At 43.9% G+C, this 19,790-nt stretch overlaps 1 protein-coding gene across 1 annotated transcript in view; it reads right to left on the bottom strand.

Moving 5' to 3' along the window:
* Window positions 1–17,805, bottom strand: part of CLIC4 (chloride intracellular channel 4) — a 63,174-nt gene extending 45,369 nt beyond the window's left edge. Inside the window, exon 1 of the mRNA XM_081962003.1 lies at window positions 17,598–17,805. Within this exon, the coding sequence (XP_081818129.1) occupies window positions 17,598–17,678 (81 nt within the window). The 5' untranslated portion in view covers window positions 17,679–17,805. The remainder of the gene's footprint in view (window positions 1–17,597) is intronic.
* Window positions 17,806–19,790: the final 1,985 nt, after the last annotated feature.

Genomic DNA, 19,790 nt, shown 5'->3' on the forward strand with positions numbered 1-19,790 from the left:
TTGAACTGTCTAGCACAGTCAAACATCAGCAGCTGTGGACTACAGAAAATGTTTTAGGGCACTTTGTATGTTTTATAAAATTCGCCAAATTTCAATTCCACAGAAGTCATGGATCTCCAATTTTGGATGCATTATGTAAAGTTAGTCCTTTTGAAGTACCTTGGTTGGAAAGGTTTTAATCTATGCTGCCCTGTTTCAGCTAGTTAAATGTTACAGACATGAGAGTTCTAGCAGATAGATAGATAGATAGATGATAGATAGATAGATAGATAGATAGATAGATAGATAGATAGATAGATAGATAGATAGATAGATAGATAGATAGATAGATAGATGATAGATAGATGATAGATAGATGATAGATAGATGATAGATGATAGATAGATAGATAGATAGATAATAGATAGATAGATAGATAGATAGATAGATAGATAGATAGATAGATAGATGATAGATGGATGGATGGATGGATGGATGGATGGATGGATGGATGGATGGATGGATAGATAGATAGATAGATAGATAATAGATAGATAGATAGATAGATAGATAGATGATAGATAGATAGATGATAGATAGATGATAGATAGATGATAGATAGATAATAGATAGATAATAGATAGATAGATAGATAGATAGATAGATAGATAGATAGATAGATAGATGACAAATATATAGATAGATGATAGATAGATAGATAGATAGATGATAGATAGATAGATAATAGATAGATAGATGATAGATAGATAGATGATAGATAGATAGATATTTAGATAGATAGATTAGATAGATAGATAGATAGATAGATAGATAGATAGATAGATAGATGATAGATAGATAGATAGATAGATAGATAGATAGATAGATGATAGATAGATAGATGATGATAGATAGATAGATAGACAGATAGATAGATGACAAATATATAGATAGATGATGATAGATAGATAGATAGATAGATAGATAGATAGATAGATAGATAGATAGATAGATAGATAGATTAGGAAGGTATACTAATCAGAAAAATATACATGTGAACAATTCTTACTAGTTAATATATTGAAAGATAGAGAACTGCTGTCATTTTTTACTACCAGCAGTCTGGAATTGTCCCCATATCCCTACAGCTTATGAAATTTATGTTTGCGTGAATAAAACTGAAAAGATCAAATAATTTCAATATCTTTGATAACCAGTTGCTTAAACGCAAATGATAAAACCAAGCTTTATGTCATTACAGCAATAAGATAAAATAACTCATAGTAGAAAGTCAATGAAACCTGTGTCTAACCTTTCGGCAATTACAGAAAGTCCTCATCTTACGGCCACAAATGAGCCCAAAATTTCTGTCCTTAAGTGAGACATGTGATAAGTGAGTTTTGCCCCATGATACAACCTTTTCTTGCCACAGTTGTTAAGTCAATCATTGCAGTTGATAAGATAGTACGCCGGTCATTAAGTGAATCTGGCTTCTCCATTGACATTACTTCTCAAAAGTCACAGGTGGTGATCTCGTGATCCTGGGACCAGAGGTGGTATTCAAACTGGTAGCACCAAACTGGACACCCACTGGGTGGGCACTCATCCACCTGGCTCAAAGAAGTCCTATGTAGCCTCGTTTGTGACGCTGCGCGCTTGCGTGCACACCCCGCGCGCAAGCAAAGCACATGCACGGAAGGCACAGGTGTGAGACAAGCATGCACGTGCATTCACACTTGTGAACCAGTGGTAAACCTTAGTGAATCCCACCGCTGCCCGGGACACAGCAATGGTCATAAGTATGAGCCAGTTGCCAAGCATCTGAATTTTGATCACACGATCTTGGGAATGCTACAAAGGCTGTAACTGTGAGAAATGGTCATAAGTCGCTTTTTCAGTGCCGTTGTAACTTTGAACAGTCACTAAATGAACTGCTGTAAGTCAACGACTATCCCTGTGTAAGGCATATAACCCTGATAAATCAGTACACCCTCTCATAAGGCAAGAACTCCAAAGCTCTGCGTACCGAAAAAAAGGCATTTATAATTCATGCGTGCTTCAATTCTATTTCTGGCAAACTGTTTTGCTAAAACACCCTACTTTCATTTCTTTTTTTTAAAACCACAAAGAAGAGAACAAATGCTGGATCTTCAAGTGGTTAAACGGGACCCATTAAAGCATAAAAAGAGGGAAAGTCTGAAAGTCATCCAGCAGCAACAGCAAATGTGACTTCACTCCTGGATTATATTTCTATATTTAGTTTATGCCTAATATGGATTCAACTGCAGGCCCCGGCAACTTCCTCTCAGAGAGAAAAAAAAAGCTTGTTGCTTTGTTTAGCCAACAATGCAAGGATTAAATGATGACTTGGGGAGAAACATTGACCAATCTTGTTATTAACCTGATTTATTCTTAAGCTAACAAAAGCAAGCCTTAGCGGGGAAATTAGATGCTGCTGAAGCCTCTTTTACAACTGTGAATTTTATTCACTTCTCTAAAGGGGAGTCAGAGATGTTAGGGTTAGCCAATAAAGAAATTCTGTTCTGTTCTCTCTTCTGCTCTATGTTCTATTCTATTCTATGTTTTACTCTACGTTTTACTCTATGTTCTATTCTATTCTATTCTATTCTATTCTATTCTATTCTATTCTATTCTACTCTTGTGCAGAGTAATTAACTACTATTTTTTTTCTTCCACTCAATTGTGTGATTTTTGTAGCCTGACTGAACAAATCCCCACAGTTTGTTTGGCAGATTTTTCAAATGTGGTTTTCCTTCCTTCCTTCCTTCCTTCCTTCCTTCCTTCCTCCCTCCCTACCTCCCTCCCTCCCTGCCTCCTTCCTTCCTTCCTCCCTCCCTACCTCCCTGCCTCCTTCCTTCCTTCCTTCCTCCCTCCCTACCTCCCTGCCTCCTTCCTTCCTTCCTTCCTTCCTTCCTCCCTACCTACCTACCTACCTCCCTGCCTCCTTCCTTCCTTCCTTCCTTCCTTCCTCCCTACCTCCCTGCCTCCTTCCTTCCTTCCTTCCTCCCTCCCTGCCTCCTTCCTTCCTTCCTTCCTCCCTCCCTACCTCCCTGCCTCCTTCCTTCCTTCCTTCCTTCCTTCCTCCCTCCCTCCCTACCTACCTCCCTGCCTCCTTCCTTCCTTCCTTCCTTCCTTCCTTCCTTCCTTCCTTCCTTCCTTCCTTCCTTCCTTCCTTCGGCTGAATGATGGGCCCAAGGTCTGTCCAGCTGGTTTTGTGTCAAAGGTGGAACTAGAACTCACCGTCTCTTGGTTTCCAGCCTGATGACTTAACCATTCCTTCAAACTGGCTCCCTTATTGGCTCTCTATTGTAGCTGGGCTAAAGTGCAGAATATTTAAGAGCCGCAGAAAGAAACGGCTTTCAAATTCTCAAGGAAATGCGATGCTAAACAAGTCCATTTTGAAGAAGTCACCAGTGTTTTGGGCTTTAATGTCTCCTGTGGAATCCTTAACCTGATCGTCTGAAGGGATGTGATTAGCCTTACTTGAATCGCTGATCGTTTTAACATGATTTTTGCAATTTAATTTCTTTTCCAATATGTTATAATAATTGTATCCCGACACTTCAGGGACAAATGTTTTGACCCAACTACGTAGCACAAACTCTTTCCGTAAAAATATTGTCTCCGTCTTCAAAGCAGTGCCAAAACAATTAGTTATGACAGAGTCGGGTGCTAGACTTCCACTACTAAAAATAGGAATGCTTAAAGCGGATATATGAAGAGCAAAGCGTCTCCCTTCAACTTTTAAAGTTCTTTGAAATGTTTCAGGCTCCCCTCGGCTCAAGTTCAGCAATGCGTTTTCCTTCATATCTGAAACCCGTCCTTTCCATTACTTCATTTAGCAACGCTGTTGACAAAAATTAGGAAATCAATTGCATTCAGTTGCATTGCTGCCAAAGGACAAATATAGCACGATCTGGTAATGAGAAGGTAAGGAGTCCCCTTAACGTCTGACACTCCTTATTTAAAGTTTTTTTTAAGTGACAACAAGTAGTCCTTAACTTGCAGCCACAATTGAGCCCAAAATTTCAATTGCTAACAGAGACACTTGCTTAGTGAATTTTGCCGCATTTTATGGCCGTCCTTGGCACTGTTGATAAGTGAATCCCTGCAGTTGTTAAATTAGCAATACAGTTGTTAAACGAATCTGGTTTCTGCGTTGACTTGACTTGTCAGAAAGGCGCAAAAGTGATCACAGGACCCCAGGACATTGCAACCGTCCTAAGTATGAACCGGTTGCCAAGCGCCTGTATTTTGATCACGTGACCAGGGGGATGCTGCAATGATTACAAACGGCCATAAGTCACTTTATTTAGGGCCGTCGCAACTTCGAACAATCACGAAACAAATGGTTGTAAGTCAAGGACTATCTAGAAGTCTTCCCAGCACAACCAAATCAGTGAAATTATTGAGAGCCCATTCCAAACATTTTCAGAAGTGCAACATGGCTCAAGTTACATATTACCTCTGTACAGAGGTGGGTTTCAAAAATTTTTAGAACCTCTTCTGTAGGTGTGGCCTGCTTTGTGGGAGTGGCTTGCCAGCCATGTGACTGGGTGGGAGTGGCTTGCCAGCCATGTGACTGGGTGGGAGTAGCTTGCCAGCCATGTGACTGGGTAGGAGTGGCTTGCCAGCCATGTGACAGGGCGGGAGTGGCTTGCTAGCCATGTGACTGGGTGGGAGTGGATTGCCAGCCATGTGACCGGGTGGGCACGGCCAACTTGTAAAATGTGGTGAAACTCACTTAACAATGCTCTTGCTTAGCAACCAAAATGTTGGCTCAGAAACTCTGGCATTTGAAGCACGCAAGTCTTAAAGCTGTCAAGTTACAAAACCCTTGCACCCCTAACCCTTTAGAAAAGAAAACCCCAGGGGTGTTCAAACTTGACAGCTTTAAGACTTGTGGACTTCAACTCCCAGAATTCCTCCTCCAGTCATGTTGGCTCAGGAACTCTGGCATTGATGTGTGCAAGTCTTAAAGCTGTCAAGTTACAAGAGCCTTGCACCCCTAACCCTTTAGGGGGAAAAAAACCCAGGGGTGTTCAAACTTGACAGCTTTAAGATTTGTGGACTTCAACTCCCAGAATTCCTCCTCTCGCTCTTCATCTTGATGATGTGCGGACGGGAGGGGGGAGGGAGCTGGAACCGGTTCTAAACGGCACTGTAGATTTGTGGAACCTCTTCTATAGAAGAGGCTAGAACTGGCAGGAACCCACCCCTTCCTCTGTATCAGTGTTTCTCAACCTTGGTGACTTTAGGTCCTGTGGACTTCAACTCCCAGAATTGCCCAGCCGTGGAAGTCCACAGGACTTAAAGTCGCCAAGGTTGAGAAATGCTGCTCTGTAGAGTATAAGGCTGTGATGGCGAAGCTATGGCACGCTCCATCGTGCATGTGCGTGCGCCTCCCACTGGCCAGCTGGCTTTCAGGTCTCTGTTGCGCATGCAAAATGGGCACATGCATGAGACACATCTGCATGCATGGGGGGCAGGGGGGATTTGCGGGAGACATGCGTGCATGCACGGGAACAGGGCACGTGGGGGGTGCACGCACATGCACAGAGTGCACTGGGGGTTGGGCACACATGTGCTGGGGCAGGATACACAGGGGGTTGCGCACATGCTGTTGTGCATGCACACATGGACATGGCGTTGCGCATGCGCTTTCGGCACACAAGAACAAAAAGGTTAGCCATCGCTTGCATATGGTTTCTCCCTGAAAGCCCCAAAGATAGAAAACGTTATGCACGCTGGCCTTCAGGTGACAAGCAAGGGAGGGAGGGATTCTTGATGGAAGAGCAATTTAAGTTCTAGATCAGGAACCTGTAACATTTTCCCCCCAGGGCTGAACTCGTCCCCTGAAAAGCAGGCTGAGGTCTTATTAAAAAAAAAACACCAAGGTCTACATAAGCAGGATAAAAGATAATTTTTAATGCAAATCAAATCAAGCACAATCAAGATTAAATAGAGGTATTATGCTTGCAATAACGTTCTTTTCATTCAAATCCGATGGCCTTGAGAGCAGCCTAGAGAGAGATATCTTGACAATCAAACTCCGAAGCTAGAAGGGCTCCCAAGAAAAAACTGAAAAGCACATATATGACTATATATGTATACTTTTTTGTTCTCTTTTTTTTAAAAAAAGGAGGAAGATATATGTCAAAATTAAATATGTATATTGAAAAGGAATTATAAATACCATCAACATAAAATGGAACTCGCTGAGAAGCTGAAATACACTAAGTAAATGAGAGGAAGAGTGGGAAGTAGAGGAGAGACGTAAGGGAAGAAGAGAGGGATAGGAGAGAGGGCAGGGGGGAAGAGGAAGAGAGAAAGGAGGAGCGGAAAGGGGAGAGAGGAGAAGGAGAGAGGAAGGGGAAGTAGAGAAGAGAAGGATGACAGAGGAAAGAAAGGAGGTAGAGAGGGGGAGGAGAGAGGGTGAAGAAAGTGATGGATAAGGGTACAAATATGGTGTATGGCAGGGGTGTCCAAACTTGGGAACTTTAAGACTTGTGGACTTCAACTCCCAGAATTCCCCAGCCAGCTGGCCCAGCCGTGGAAGTCCACAGGCTGGGGAATTCTGGGAGTTGAAGTCCACAAGTCTTAAAGTTCCCAAGTTTGGACACCCCTGGTGTATGGAGAGCAGAAGAGCCAACAATTGTTTTTGGGAGCTGATGGTAAGGTGAATTGATGTAAACATTTAATAATACAATATGATGTTGGCTATGTAATAGTACACATGTGGTTATATGGTATGAAAATGGAAAAATAAAACAACTTTTTTTAAAAAAGAAAAAACTGAACAGCCCTCCCTCAACAGAGGGAGAGGGATACGACATCATCTATCTCCAATCTGCAACACAGGCCTTTCAACAGTTCCAAGAAGGCTCCACACCAGGGGGTGGGTTGCTGCTGGAATTACTGCCGGTTTAGCGCCCGTGAGCACTTGCATCTAAAAATGTCTGTGCATGCGCAAAACATTTTAAAAAGGGGGGGGGAAAAGACATTTCTGCAATGAAAATTGTTCTGCGCATGCGCAGAAAAGAAAATCAAGATGGCGGCGCCATAAGAGAACCAGTTAGGGGGACGTGGCAGGCCTGGGTGACTACCGGTTCCAGCCACCCAGGTCAAGTTACTCCTATTCGGCCAAACCAATCCAAACCAGTAGGAACCCACCTCTGCTCCACACCCATTTACACCACTCAGGTGACCTTAATGCCCCGCTAAAAGGATGCAAATGACCAGCTGCCTGCAAGGAGTATAAATTCATTCGCCGCCATCCAGTCAGAGCTGAAGAAGCTCCTTGGGGGAGAAGCAAAACATCTTCAAAGAAAAACCAGACAGTCCAGTTGTCTCTTGAAAGAAAGAAAAAAGCACCTTTGGGGCAACTATGACCTGGATGCCCGAGAATCTCCATAGATTTTCCCAAGGAAACATTAAAGCAGAGATATCCAACCATGGCTGTCTGGGGAATTCTGGGCGCTGAGGTCCACAAGTCTTAAAAGTCACCAAGGTTAGACACCTCTCTGCATTAAAGCTGAACGGTTATGCTCAAAGCTGAACCCGCTATGACTTTTTCTCTTTCCACCGGTAACTTTCTCAATGAGATGAGGGCAAAGCATTAGACCAGGGGTGTCCAAAGTTGCCAACTTTGGACACCCCTGCATTAGACAATGAGAACATCGTCAAAGCACAGATGTGGCCTCAAGGCACTCTCTTCCTGCGGGCTCAACGCGCATCAACCAACGATAAGCGTGAATTGGGTTCTATAAAATCCACGTCGAGGAAAGCAGATTCAAAGAGGGGGAGAAGTAAGCGACCTCTGAGCGTGACTCATAGAGAAACTACAGATGAACAAGAGAGACTCTGGCGGTTTCAGCCACAGTTGAAAAATTACGATCCAGCCCTTCAAAGCCTGCTTTTCTTCCTCCAGAAACCATAGCTACAGTCCGGATGTCAATTATGTGAGGTGCTGCAGATAACTAGTTTGACTGCTTAACCTATATTAATTTTGCCTCCTTGAGCTACCCTCTGAAACAGTGGTCACCAACTGGTGGTCTGTGAGAAAATGTTGGTGCTCCGCAGAAAAATTATTCACATTTTTTATATTGCACTAAATTAGAGGTCTTCAAACTAGCGTCCCTGGGATGGATACGTGCCACGAACATTTGTGTTGCTGCAGAGAGTCTCCCCCATTCTGGGTCTTTTTATGTGGGCCAGAGAGGGGCAGAAATTCCAACTTGGGGTCTGCTTCGGTCTCCTGGTGCAATGCTTTGGTGAAGGCTGAAGGAAGTGCCGCCGGTGGCAAAGAGCCGGAGGACCTTGTTCCAGCGAGACAGCATCATGGCCTGGAACTGGCTGACCATCTCAGCCCAGTGAGCCTCCAGGCACCGGTACCTGGCCTTCCACTCCTGCAGGCCTTCCTACTTGGAAAGCCCATGCTCGTAGTCCTCAGTGAGGTGCTTCTGCTGAGCCTCCTTCTCGGCCAGATCCAATTTGAACTGAGCTGTTTTGCCAACTCTTTTCTCGTGGTGGCTGCTTAGCTCCAACAACTGCTTCCTGTTGGGGCCCCAAGCAGCCCAGGCGGGGAAGGGAGGAGCGGCTGGGAGGGGAGGGGCGCATAGAGGCTGGCGAGGCACCCCCTCAATGTGAGTGACATCGAGTTGGCCACACCCACCGAGTCACATAACCACCTAACCACGTCCATCCAGCTGGTCATTAGGCAGATTATATTAGTGGTCCACGGGATTTAAAATTACCGTATTTTTCGGAGTATAAGACGCATCTTTTTCCCTCAAAAAAAAAAAGGCTGAAAATCTGGGTGCATCTTATACACTGAATACAGCATTTTTTGCTTCCCAAAACCCCGCCCCCTTCCCCAAAATGGCTGTGCAGAGCCTGTAGAACCAGCAAGCATAGAAGTTCAGGTCAGCACCTTTCTTAACTGCACCGTGTCCAAACTATCACTTCCAATGCTCTACTATCGCAGCACATCGAATATGTCTCTTCTTCTGCAGCAGCTGCTTATGTACAATGAATGCATTTCCGATTAGCCTACAAATTACTGAGTTATTTGCCCCTCTGTACATTAAGGTCTCAAATCCTACCGAAATAATTTCCTAGGAAACAAGTTCTGATATCAGGGTTACATGCTTTCAGTTATTAGTCACAGCCAGTTTAATTAGCCATTAGAAGGGACACGGTGACTCAGTGGCTAAGACGCTGAGCTTGTCGATCAGAAAGATCAGCAGTTCGAATCCCGAGCGCCGCATAACGGAGTGAGCTCCCATTACGTCTCAGCTTCTGCCAACCTAGCAGTTCAAAAGCATGTAAAATGCAAGTAGAAAAATAGGGACCACCTTTGGCGGGAAGGTAACAGTGTTCTGTGCGCCTTTGGCATTTAGTCATGCCGGCCACATGACGGAGACGTCTTTGGACGTGCTGGCTCTTCGGCTTTGAAACGGAGATGAACACTGCCCCCTAAAGTCAGGAGCGACTAGCACATATATGCAAGGGGAACCTTTACCTTTAATATACGACTGTCCCAATAAATTTTGGAAACTCTGCCATTATTTTTTCCAAGTTTGCAGAAGGGGAGAGAGAATCATGCCCATAGGTTCATTTAATAGTACCGACCCATCACAATTAACCCTCCGTCCAAATGAGCCATTGTTTGGTCACAGTATTTGAGTGCCTTGGACCACAAATCAAAATTGAATGAACCTTATAAATCTTTGCAATCCTATTTGTAAGCCAAGCAGGGGCTTTTTTTCTTCATTTTGTCCATGGAGATTCTGTCATCCAGGTCCCGGTTGCCCCCAAAGTGCTTTTTATTTTTTCTTGAAGACGTTTCACTTCTCATCCAAGAAGCTTCTTCAGTTCTGACGGTGGAAAAATGGAAGGATTGATATTCCTTGCAGTCCTCTGGTCGTTAGCACTCTCTCTGAGAGTTGTTTTCTTCATTTTGTAGCAAAATGCAAATCAAGGATAAGTGACACAATATGACACTGGCAACTTCAAATGGGCTTAGTTTTTAGGCCCAGCAAAAAAAAAAGTAGACTCTGGATTTAATTAAATAGAAACCTTCATAGAATCATTTTTCTAATGTAGAATACAGCTTGTTCTTTGGGGTTTTTTTTTGGGGGGGGGGAATTCCCAAAAGCGGACACACAGCAAGCATATATATTTTAAAATGCATGGTCTCCTGCTTTCCCTCTATTTGTATTGTCTGGAGTTTCAGCATTTAACAGGGTCATTTTGAAATGCCAAACGCTTTGGCTTGTGGCCAATTTTCCAGAAGTGGGCAGCACAAGCACAAGTTTCGATTCTTTTCCATATCAGCTTTTATAGTTTCACTATGCCACTTATAGTCAGCTGTTTCTTTATAAGCAGCAGTATCATAATACGCTTCTCTGTCCATGCAGTCTCCCAGAAAGGGCCAAGAATTATCCAGGCAACAAAGATTTGGAGAAGGCCATTTACAGCAGACTTAATACTGGCACCCAGGTTCTAACTGCAAAAAGCAATATTTCACAGATCTATGTAAAAGAATATGATTGGCAAAGTCATCTTCTTCTTATAGCCAAACCAGACAATGGTAGCAACAACACTTAAGATTTATATACCGCTTTATATAGTGCTTTACAGCTCTAAGTGGATTACAGAGTCAGCCTATTGCCCCCAACAATCTGGGGCCTCATTTTACCCACCTCGGAAGGATGGAAGGCTGAGTCAACCTTGAGCAGGTGAGATTTGAACTGCTGGCAGTGAGCAGAGTTAGCCTGCCATACTGCATTCTCACCAATTATCATACCCAAAATATGCCAGACGGATTGAAGTAACCTACAGCTTGTATACTGTATTTTGATCTCACAAAAGCAAACACCAGACAAACATGGGGAAGCATAATAGCAAATGTTCTTCACAATTCAAAAATAAATGTGCTTGGATGCATATTAGAGTATAAGGCAAGCTTACGGTTCTGACCGAGGCTTCCCAAGAGCATGAAGCAAACTCCTTGTCCCGACAAAAACCCCATTTAATTCACTTAATTTATTGTGAATTCTGCTCATTCACATCCACCAAAGTCTTTCAAGGGAGGATTTACAGTCACAGACCTTCTCTGTCTTGGAGAGCTGATAGGCTGAAATCTACAAAACTTGGCAAGGAGTCTCGGAGAGTCACGAACCAATTGAGATAACTAATTGTCTCCTGCAAACTCCACTCCCCTTTCACTCCTCTTTTATTCCCTCTGGGAGGGGCCATTCATCGTCCACCTGTGGCATTACACCCAAGTCGACCCCTGTTCTTTATCTGTTCCTTTTGTCTGGCAACTCTGCGCATGCGCACACTGGGAACAGGCTCACTGATGTCTGACTCTGAAGGCAGCTGATAACTGGCATACGGCCCTGGCCCTCTCTCTGCCTCCGACACACAGCCCTCATCGGAGCCTTTCCCAGCCTCCAGGACTGGCCCATGTTCCTCCCCAACCTCCTCACTGCCCGAATCTGCTGCCAGCTCTGCTGGGGGGCCACAACACTTGCCTCTGACATATATCTTTTCTTCCCTTTAATATGCAAATCTTTATAAGACATTCTAAAATGTTAAAGCTTAGCAATTTTATACAACAATACATCTTTTTTTTTTTTTACAAACATAGTGTAATGAATTTTAGGGTGCCGGTTCATCTAAGAAATAGCCCCCCATTTAAATCTCTGTTTGGCTGGGAAGAATCAAGCCTTCTGGGCAACTTACTGCCCCATAACTGCAATATGGACAATAATTTTCATACACAGTGCACATTAAGGATAATGAATAACATGCTAATTAAACCATATGAATTATATCCCCATCTCTGTGAGACTAAGACAGGATGTTATTAACATTTCTTCTACTAGATGCAGGAAATTAGCTTTCCTTTATTAACTATTTATACTGAACCTGTTAGTGAATGAGATATTAGCTGTTTCTGCTTGAGCAGCATTACGACAGCAAATATTTGCATTGAAGGTTAACTTAGACAGTAGGAAGATCAACATACTGGATGGCAGGCACAGATGTAAGTTACTCATTAGCACAGGCTATCAGGGAAAGTACTACAAGCAAGTTATATTTTATCCCTGCATCAAGGTTTGCTTTGAGAAAATCCTCTAGAGCAGTGTTTCTCAAACTTGGCGACTTTAAGTCCTATGGACTTCAACTCCCAGAAATCCCCCAGCCAGCATAGCTGGCTGGGGAATTCTGGGAGTTGAAGTCCACAGGACTTAAAGTCGCCAAGTTTGAGAAACACTGCTCTAGAGCAAGAATAGGCTATGAGTTACAACCATGCTCAGCATATTTTTCTTCCATGGGAATTAGTAAAGTTGCAATAGTTGTACTTAACATTTAATTTCCATCTTTTTTGCCTTCAGTTTTTTTTTCTCCAAATGCCAGTTAATAAAGATCACCTTAAAAGGGAGGCTCAGTGGCTAAGACGCTGACCTTATTGATCAGAAAACTCAGCAGTTCAGTAGTTCGAATCCCTAGCACCGCGTAACGGAGTGAGCTCCGGTTACTTGTCCCAGCTTCTACCAATCTAGCAGTTCGAAAGCACATAAAAAAATGCAAGCAGAAAAATAGGGACCGCCTTTGGTGGGAAGGGAACAGCATTCCGTGCGCCTTTGGCATTGAATCATGCCGGCCACATGACCACGGAGACGTCTTCGGACAGCGCTAGCTCTTCAGCTTTGAAATGGAGATGAGCACTGCCCCCTAGAGTCGGAAGCGACTAGCACATATGTGCGAGGGGAACTTTTTCCTTAAAGATCACCTTTTGGAGACATGTTCTGTGGGCAGGGAGGGGGGAAACCCTAGAAATAATCTCACTTTAATTCTGAAATCACACCACTTCGCCTCTTTAACAATATCACTTACTTGTTTTGGAACACTGAGAGCATATGTATCAAAATGGAAATCAAAATTTCCCCCCAAATATCCCCCGTCTCGGCAATAAGTTATCTTATGGCTGACGAATGCACATTGATAAAGGGAAATTATTTTTTCCCCATCCAATCTGCCTTTCAGCTAAATATGGTACTCATTTTCCTCAAAGACTCAAATTCAAATTCTCCACACCAAATAGCCCAGGTCGGGTAACTCCAGACAAACAAACCTCTTATGAATATTATAATACTAACACCTTCATATTATTTTCTTCCGCCTTTAGAAATGACTAACTACGGTAATACAGGTGCGTTCAACTCACTGCATGTGATTCTAGACGGCTAATATGGCTCCACAAAATTGTAAACTTTTAATATGATGTGATATATATATACGGGGCCCAAGACAATTCCTTTTCACTCAACGAGGGAGGCCCAGTCAAGCCAAAAGGTTGGACATCCATGACCTAACATAAATAACATGCAATCACTTCACTTTATGGTCATTAAACAAATGGTTTTAAGTCAAGGACGAGTAGTCTTTGTAGACCATTTGAAGTTATGACGGCCATGGAAAAAGTAACGTGATCATTTTTCTGCGGCAAGAAATGTCGCAAAATGGGGCAAAACTCCCTTCACTACTGTCTTTGCTTAGCAATGAAAATTTTGGCTTTCATTGCAGTAGTTAGTAAGTCAAAGGACTACCTGCCCATGGCTGTTCTCAGACACTCAACAGTCACTTCCCCACTTGAAAGGAGAAATCTTTAATAAGTGCAACTCCTATCAGCAAAAGGTTGCGTAACAACTGGTAAAGCAAGTGATGAGAACAGGGGTGGAACTCATGCATATGTTCACCGCATGCGGGACGTAAACATGTAAATGCATTTCATAAAATATGTAATGCAGATTTGTTTTTATTGTGGCTCCTTAGAATCCCCCAAAGCCAGGGGTGGGTTCCTGCCAGTTCTAACCTCTTCCATAGAAGAGGTTCCACAAATCTACAGTGACGTTTAGAACCGGTTCCAGCTCCCTCCCCCCCGTCCGTCCGCACATCATCAAGATGAAGAGCCACAGGAGGAATTCTGGGAGTTGAAGTCCACAAGTCTTAAAGCTGTCAAGTTTGAACACCCCTGGGTTTTTTTATTCTAAAGGGTTACGGGTGCAAGTGTCTTGTAACTTGACAGCTTTAAGACTTGCGTGCTTCAAATGCCAGAGTTTCTGAGCCAACATTTTGGTTGCTAAGCAAGAGCGTTGTTAAGTGAGTTTCACCACATTTTACAAGGTCATGCCCACCCAGTCACATGGCTGGCAAGCCACTCCCACAAAGCAGGCCACACCTACAGAAGAGGTAAAAAAAAATTTGAAACCCACCACTGCCCAAAGCCCATTTTTTTACAGGAGTGTGGAACTGAAGCCAAGTCTTCTGAGACTACTTCCAAGAGCGAGTGAGTAATGGACTATTCATAGACTGCATGAAGTAATGACTTCTGGAGAACATGACTTCATCCAGGCTCCATCATTCCCCACCCTTTATTTTCAGCTCGGGACGTCTGCTCTGACTGTGCCTGCCTCATACCAGAGCAGATGGGGGCTGGAATGGGTGTGTACATGTGCAACGGCAAAGAATTCCTCCATGGATGCATATAAAAATGCAAAGAGGAAGGTTTTATTAACGCAGCACTAGAGAACAAGGTTTGTTCCTGAAGGCGAGGCCATGCTGAACTGATATAAAAAAAAATCCCAATATAGGTTATGATCAAACAAAGCAAAGGTTAGGTTATAGCAATACAAAAATAGAATTCCCCAAATAGCCATGCTATATATTCCTTGTTGTAACCTCTGCCTCACTAAGGACTAGGAACATACAGTAAATGATTAAAATATTTCAGGTATATAGAACTTATATGTCACCGAAAATCATGCCAATATTTATCAACACTCTCTATATAATTCTAAAATTGAAGACGAGGAGAGGAAATAAAATAGGAAGTGATTGAGCTAAATCTCAGTGAATCAAAGTGCCTGATAAAAATAGCTTCCTAATGCATATGTGACTGGGAAGAAAACCTCTGAAATGAGATTTTTAAAAAATAATAATAATCACATTCTCTTCTCATGACAAAGCTGAAGATAAGTTAAATGCTTTGAAAAGAGGCTATAAATCTATCATGGGTAACTAAGATCCATATATACTGAAGAAGGCAGAAAAATTCTCACAATTCCAATAAATTTCCATTTTACAGAACAAGGGAAACTGACTACTCTAACCTCCTATCACCTTTGCCTTTTTCTAAGCCCCAAATGCTTTACCCCATTTATCAACATGCCGTGGAGTCTCATGGGATCCAAAACCACTACTGAGAATACTTCTGAACTCCTGAACTATCACCGTGGTCCTTCAGAATGTAGGATTAGGCATATTGACTGACGAAATAAAAAGTTACAAAGCACACAAAAACTTAGATGTATATTTCCATTTGACAGCACTCATACAGTATTGGTCAGTTCAAAGATAGCTGTAATAAGTACAGCTCAAACTTCCAGAAAGCCTTAGGGATATCAAAAGGCCAGGCTACGTTTAGGTCAGTGGTGTCCAACCGTAGCCACTTAAAGGCTTGGACTAAGGGGAGGCATGATAGCAGCGTTCCAATATTTGAAGGGCTGACACAAAGAGGAGAAGGTCAACCTATTTTCCAAAGTATCAGAAGGCAAGGCAAGAAACAACAGATGGAAACGAATCAAAGAGAGATGCAACCTTGCACGAAGGAGAAATTTCCTGACAGTGAGAACAATCAATCAGTGGAACAGCTTGCCTTCAGAAGTTGTGGGTACTCCATCACTGGAGGCTTTTGAGGAAACTCAGCAGCCACCTATCTGAAATGGTATGAGGTCCTCTGCTTGGAGACCTCAGACCATTTGAAACTCAAATCCTTTGGCCACCTGATGAGAAGGAAGGACTCCCTGGAGAAGAGCCTAATGCTGGGAAAGATTGGGGGCAAAAGAAGAAGGGGACGACAGAGAATGAGGTGGCTGGATGGAGTCACCGAAGCAGTCGGCGTGAGCTTCAATGGACTCCAGAGGATGGTAGAGGATAGGAAGGCCTGGAGGAACACTGTCCATGGGATCGCGATGGGTCAGACATGAGTTCGCAACAACTCCTGCTTGAGCAGGGGGCTGGACTAGAAGACCTTCAAGGTCCCTTCCAATTCTGGTGTTCAGCATGGCTGGCTGGGGAATTCTGGGAGTTGGAATCCACAAGGTTGGAAACCCCCCCCCCCCATTGTTCTAGATAGTTTTCTTCTTCATCCCAACCAGAAAGCCCCACCCAGAATGGAAAAGGATCCAGAAGGAAATCTACAGTGTCTTCCGGGTGCTGGGCTGAAGAAAACCGCCTTCACATCGTCTCCTCCTTCCAATGACTTTCTTGGAAGACTCAACCCACTCAAGCCCCCTCCTAGGATTTCCAGCCCTTATTACATTGCTACTTCCCTTTTCAGCCAGAGAGTCTGGCTTTTCATTCATTTTATGGCTTTATGTTTACGTTTTATTCTGAGCCGTCCAGGGTCACGCCTGTTGGGGGGGTGGGGGAGATGACTCTTAAAGTTGTCCAGGCTGAGAAACACTTTTCTGCATCATTACAGTGGAAAAAGTTTGGGACATATTTTTTTAAAAAAATTGTACTAAAAATACTGTTGGAAGTCTGTTAAAAACGAAGAAGACCGGCCATCCTTTAATGCAGTGCCTACCTGACGGGTTGGAAAAGCTTCCATCATCCCCCATCAGTTTAGGGCCATTGTAGTAACCCGACCCATCTCGCGGGCACCAGGTTGGAGAAGACTGAAAGAGTCTGTATGCTGAGAACCATCCTGCCTTTGGTTTGTGCCAGAATGCAATTAAAACAAGCCAATAAAACTTTTGCCCCAAGCCGGATGCAAAAAAAAAAAAAATTTGATGCAATGCATCTCAAGAAAGTTAAGTTTGTACCTAAGGAGAATATGGGTACTTTAAACCTGTACCTTTGGGTATTTTTTTTTGAGAAGTTAATACATTTGGATCTATTCTGTAGCTGTTGGGACTTTTAAAAAATAAAATAAAAAGTTTGAAAAAATAAAGAGACGACGGGGGTGGGGATAGGGGTGGATCTAAAGAGGATGCATACAGCAGGGGTGTCCAAACTTGGCAACTTTAAGACTTGTGGACTTCAACTCCCAGAATTCTGGGAGTTGAAGTCCACAAGTCTTAAAGTTGCCAAGTTTGGACACCCCTGGCATAAAAGGAATCGATCCATACATGCATTCAAGCCTTAGCAGTTTGGGGGCTTCCAAGGGGTCACCGAAGCCCACCTGAACCTCTCTCGGTGGGGCAAGACGGAAGCCCAGACTCAGAAGGCGGAAGGGGGCTGCGGGACCCTTTCCTCGCGCCGTCTAAGGGGCGCCCCCACTTCTTGCAAGCCCTTCGCGGGCAGCTCCGAGTTGAACCTCCCGGGCTCGATCGGGCAGGCGGGGTGGAGCAAGACCCAACCAAGGAGGGCGATCGGGCAGGCGGGGAGGAGGGCACGAGGGTGCGTGAGGCTGTCCATCCCGCCACCGCGGGGAAGAGGCAGGAGGGCGACCTTCCTTTTACCCCACCCCAGGCGGGAAAGCGAACCAAGCCGATGCCCTCCACGAGAAGCCTCTTTACCTTGACGAAGAGTTCGATGAGGGGCTCCTTGCCGTCGCCGCCCGCCTCCTTCATGCCGTTGACCGGCACCGAGAGCGCCATGCCGATCCACCCGCACAGGAACGCCCCTCACCAGGCTCGGATCGGCTCCTTCTCCGGGAGGGGGGGGTCCCTCGAGATGACAGGGAAAGGGGGGGAAAAAACCAGAGCTCACTCGCCCTCCCGCACCTCAAGCGAGACTGACGGGACGCTTTCAAGACACCGACTATTTATACCCAAGGGGCGTGGCCCCAAGAAGGGGGCGGGGTTCGGCGAGAACGGCGAGAACATTTTTTTTTTTAACAAAACGGGAAAGATGCCGCCCAAAGCAGAGCCCACCGTGGAGGGGGCGGGGTTTAAGCGGGAGACAAGGGCGGCTAGACAGGACCAACCCGCCGGGCGCCGCTGAGAGGAAAGGAACCTCGCGCTCTTCATGCAAGTGGGCGCGGCCTGGAAGTGGGCGCGGCTTGAAGTGGGAAGGGCGGGGCTGTATAGACTCCCGCCTTTTTTGCTTCCCTTAATCCAGATGAGGGAGAAGAGGAGCGGCTGGCTCTGATTGGTTGATCCTAAAGGCACGTCTCTCGATTTTGGCAAGCCAAGTGATGCGGAGGACGTATGGTAGTACAAAGTGCTGAGCAAGAGGCTAGTCCCTGGTGAGTTTTGATTGTTTGATGCTTCTCTGATTAGGTTAAACCTTTCCATTTCACAAGGTGTCTTAAATTCAGTGTCAGGTATTTTCAAAAGCATCCAATAAAAAACACCAATGCACTGCAAACCATAAAAAGTGCATCCATCTAGCATGAACATTTTCTGGTGAGTTTTGATGACAGGAACAGGAACAGCCTTTGAGAAATATGGGATACTAGCTGGAGATCCGTGTTTCGCGATGAAACTATATGATCGGGCAATGCAGGACGAATCTGGTTCACTCCGGTTCAATCCTTTGGCTCAGTGGTGGTCAGTGATTGAAACACATAAGGGAATATCGCTCCCACCGCCTTGAGTCTGGAAGCAGTTCCATAGGTGGAAGGCCTAGACCAGGGGTGTCCAAACTTGGGAACTTTAAGACTTGTGGACTTCAACTCCCAGAATTCCCCAGCCATTAGTATGCCACTGGCTGGGGAATTCTGGGAGTTGAAGTCCACAAGTCTTAAAGTTCCCAAGTTTGGACACCCCTGGCCTAGACGTTATGGTGAGATACCGACCTTTAGTACTATAAGGAGCCCCAGAATGAATGATTTCAGGATTCACTGAAAGAACGGAACCATGGGTATATAATCTGTGTTTGTAATTGCTGCAAAGATCAAAAGTTGCTTCTTTAAATATTTCTTTCCTTCCATTTTTTTTTTTTTGGCATTTCTCTCACTTTTACCTTTCTCACTTTTTCTTTTCATACCTTTCTCTCTTCGCTACTTTTAAAAACATTTCAGTAGTTTTTAATCCTGTATGAGCTTTTCTTCCATACATTTTTTTATTTATTTTAAAAAAAACACACACAAGGCGCTGTTTCCAGGCACTTCCAAATAAGCTTATAATTGGGGACATTTTGAGCCTCTTATCAAAACATTTGGCCCTCAGCCAGACAGTAGCTGAATCATAATCACTCAGCACTCCACTATTTTTTCTCTCTGCAAGGTACTGATTCCTAATAGCTATTTCTAGCCAAATACATCAGCAACTTCCTCTTCCAATTCCCCAGACACTGATTTCCCAATACCAGAATCAAACCAGGCATGAGTCTGTACTCTGTTGCTTGAGGTCTTTGCTTAAACTTGTTTGTGTGCTGCAGAGTGAGTTCTGGTGTTGGAAAGAGAATTAATTTAGTCCCCCGGTTCTACACGTTAATTTTAATTTTTTTAATTAGTCAAATTTTTAATTAGTCAAATTAATAATTAAATAAGGCATTTCCAACCTGTGACCCAAAGGCTGCCATGTGGCCTTGGAACAGCTCATAATGCAGCCCCACAGTTCTAATAAAAAGTATTAAACCAGAAAGGAAGCTTGTTATTTACGGTATGTATACCCCTGTATATAAAAGCAAAATACCATCATGAAATCTCCAGAACCGTAAAGCCTATAAACTTGAAATTTGGCACGTATGTTCCTCTTGGCTTCTAGGTGCTCGCTAAGAAAGGATTTGTTGAAATGACCATCAAATCATTAGTATGTCTGCTA

The sequence above is a fragment of the Natrix helvetica genome, assembly GCF_964273705.1.
Source record: "Natrix helvetica genome assembly, chromosome: 9".
NCBI lineage: Eukaryota > Metazoa > Chordata > Lepidosauria > Squamata > Natricidae > Natrix > Natrix helvetica.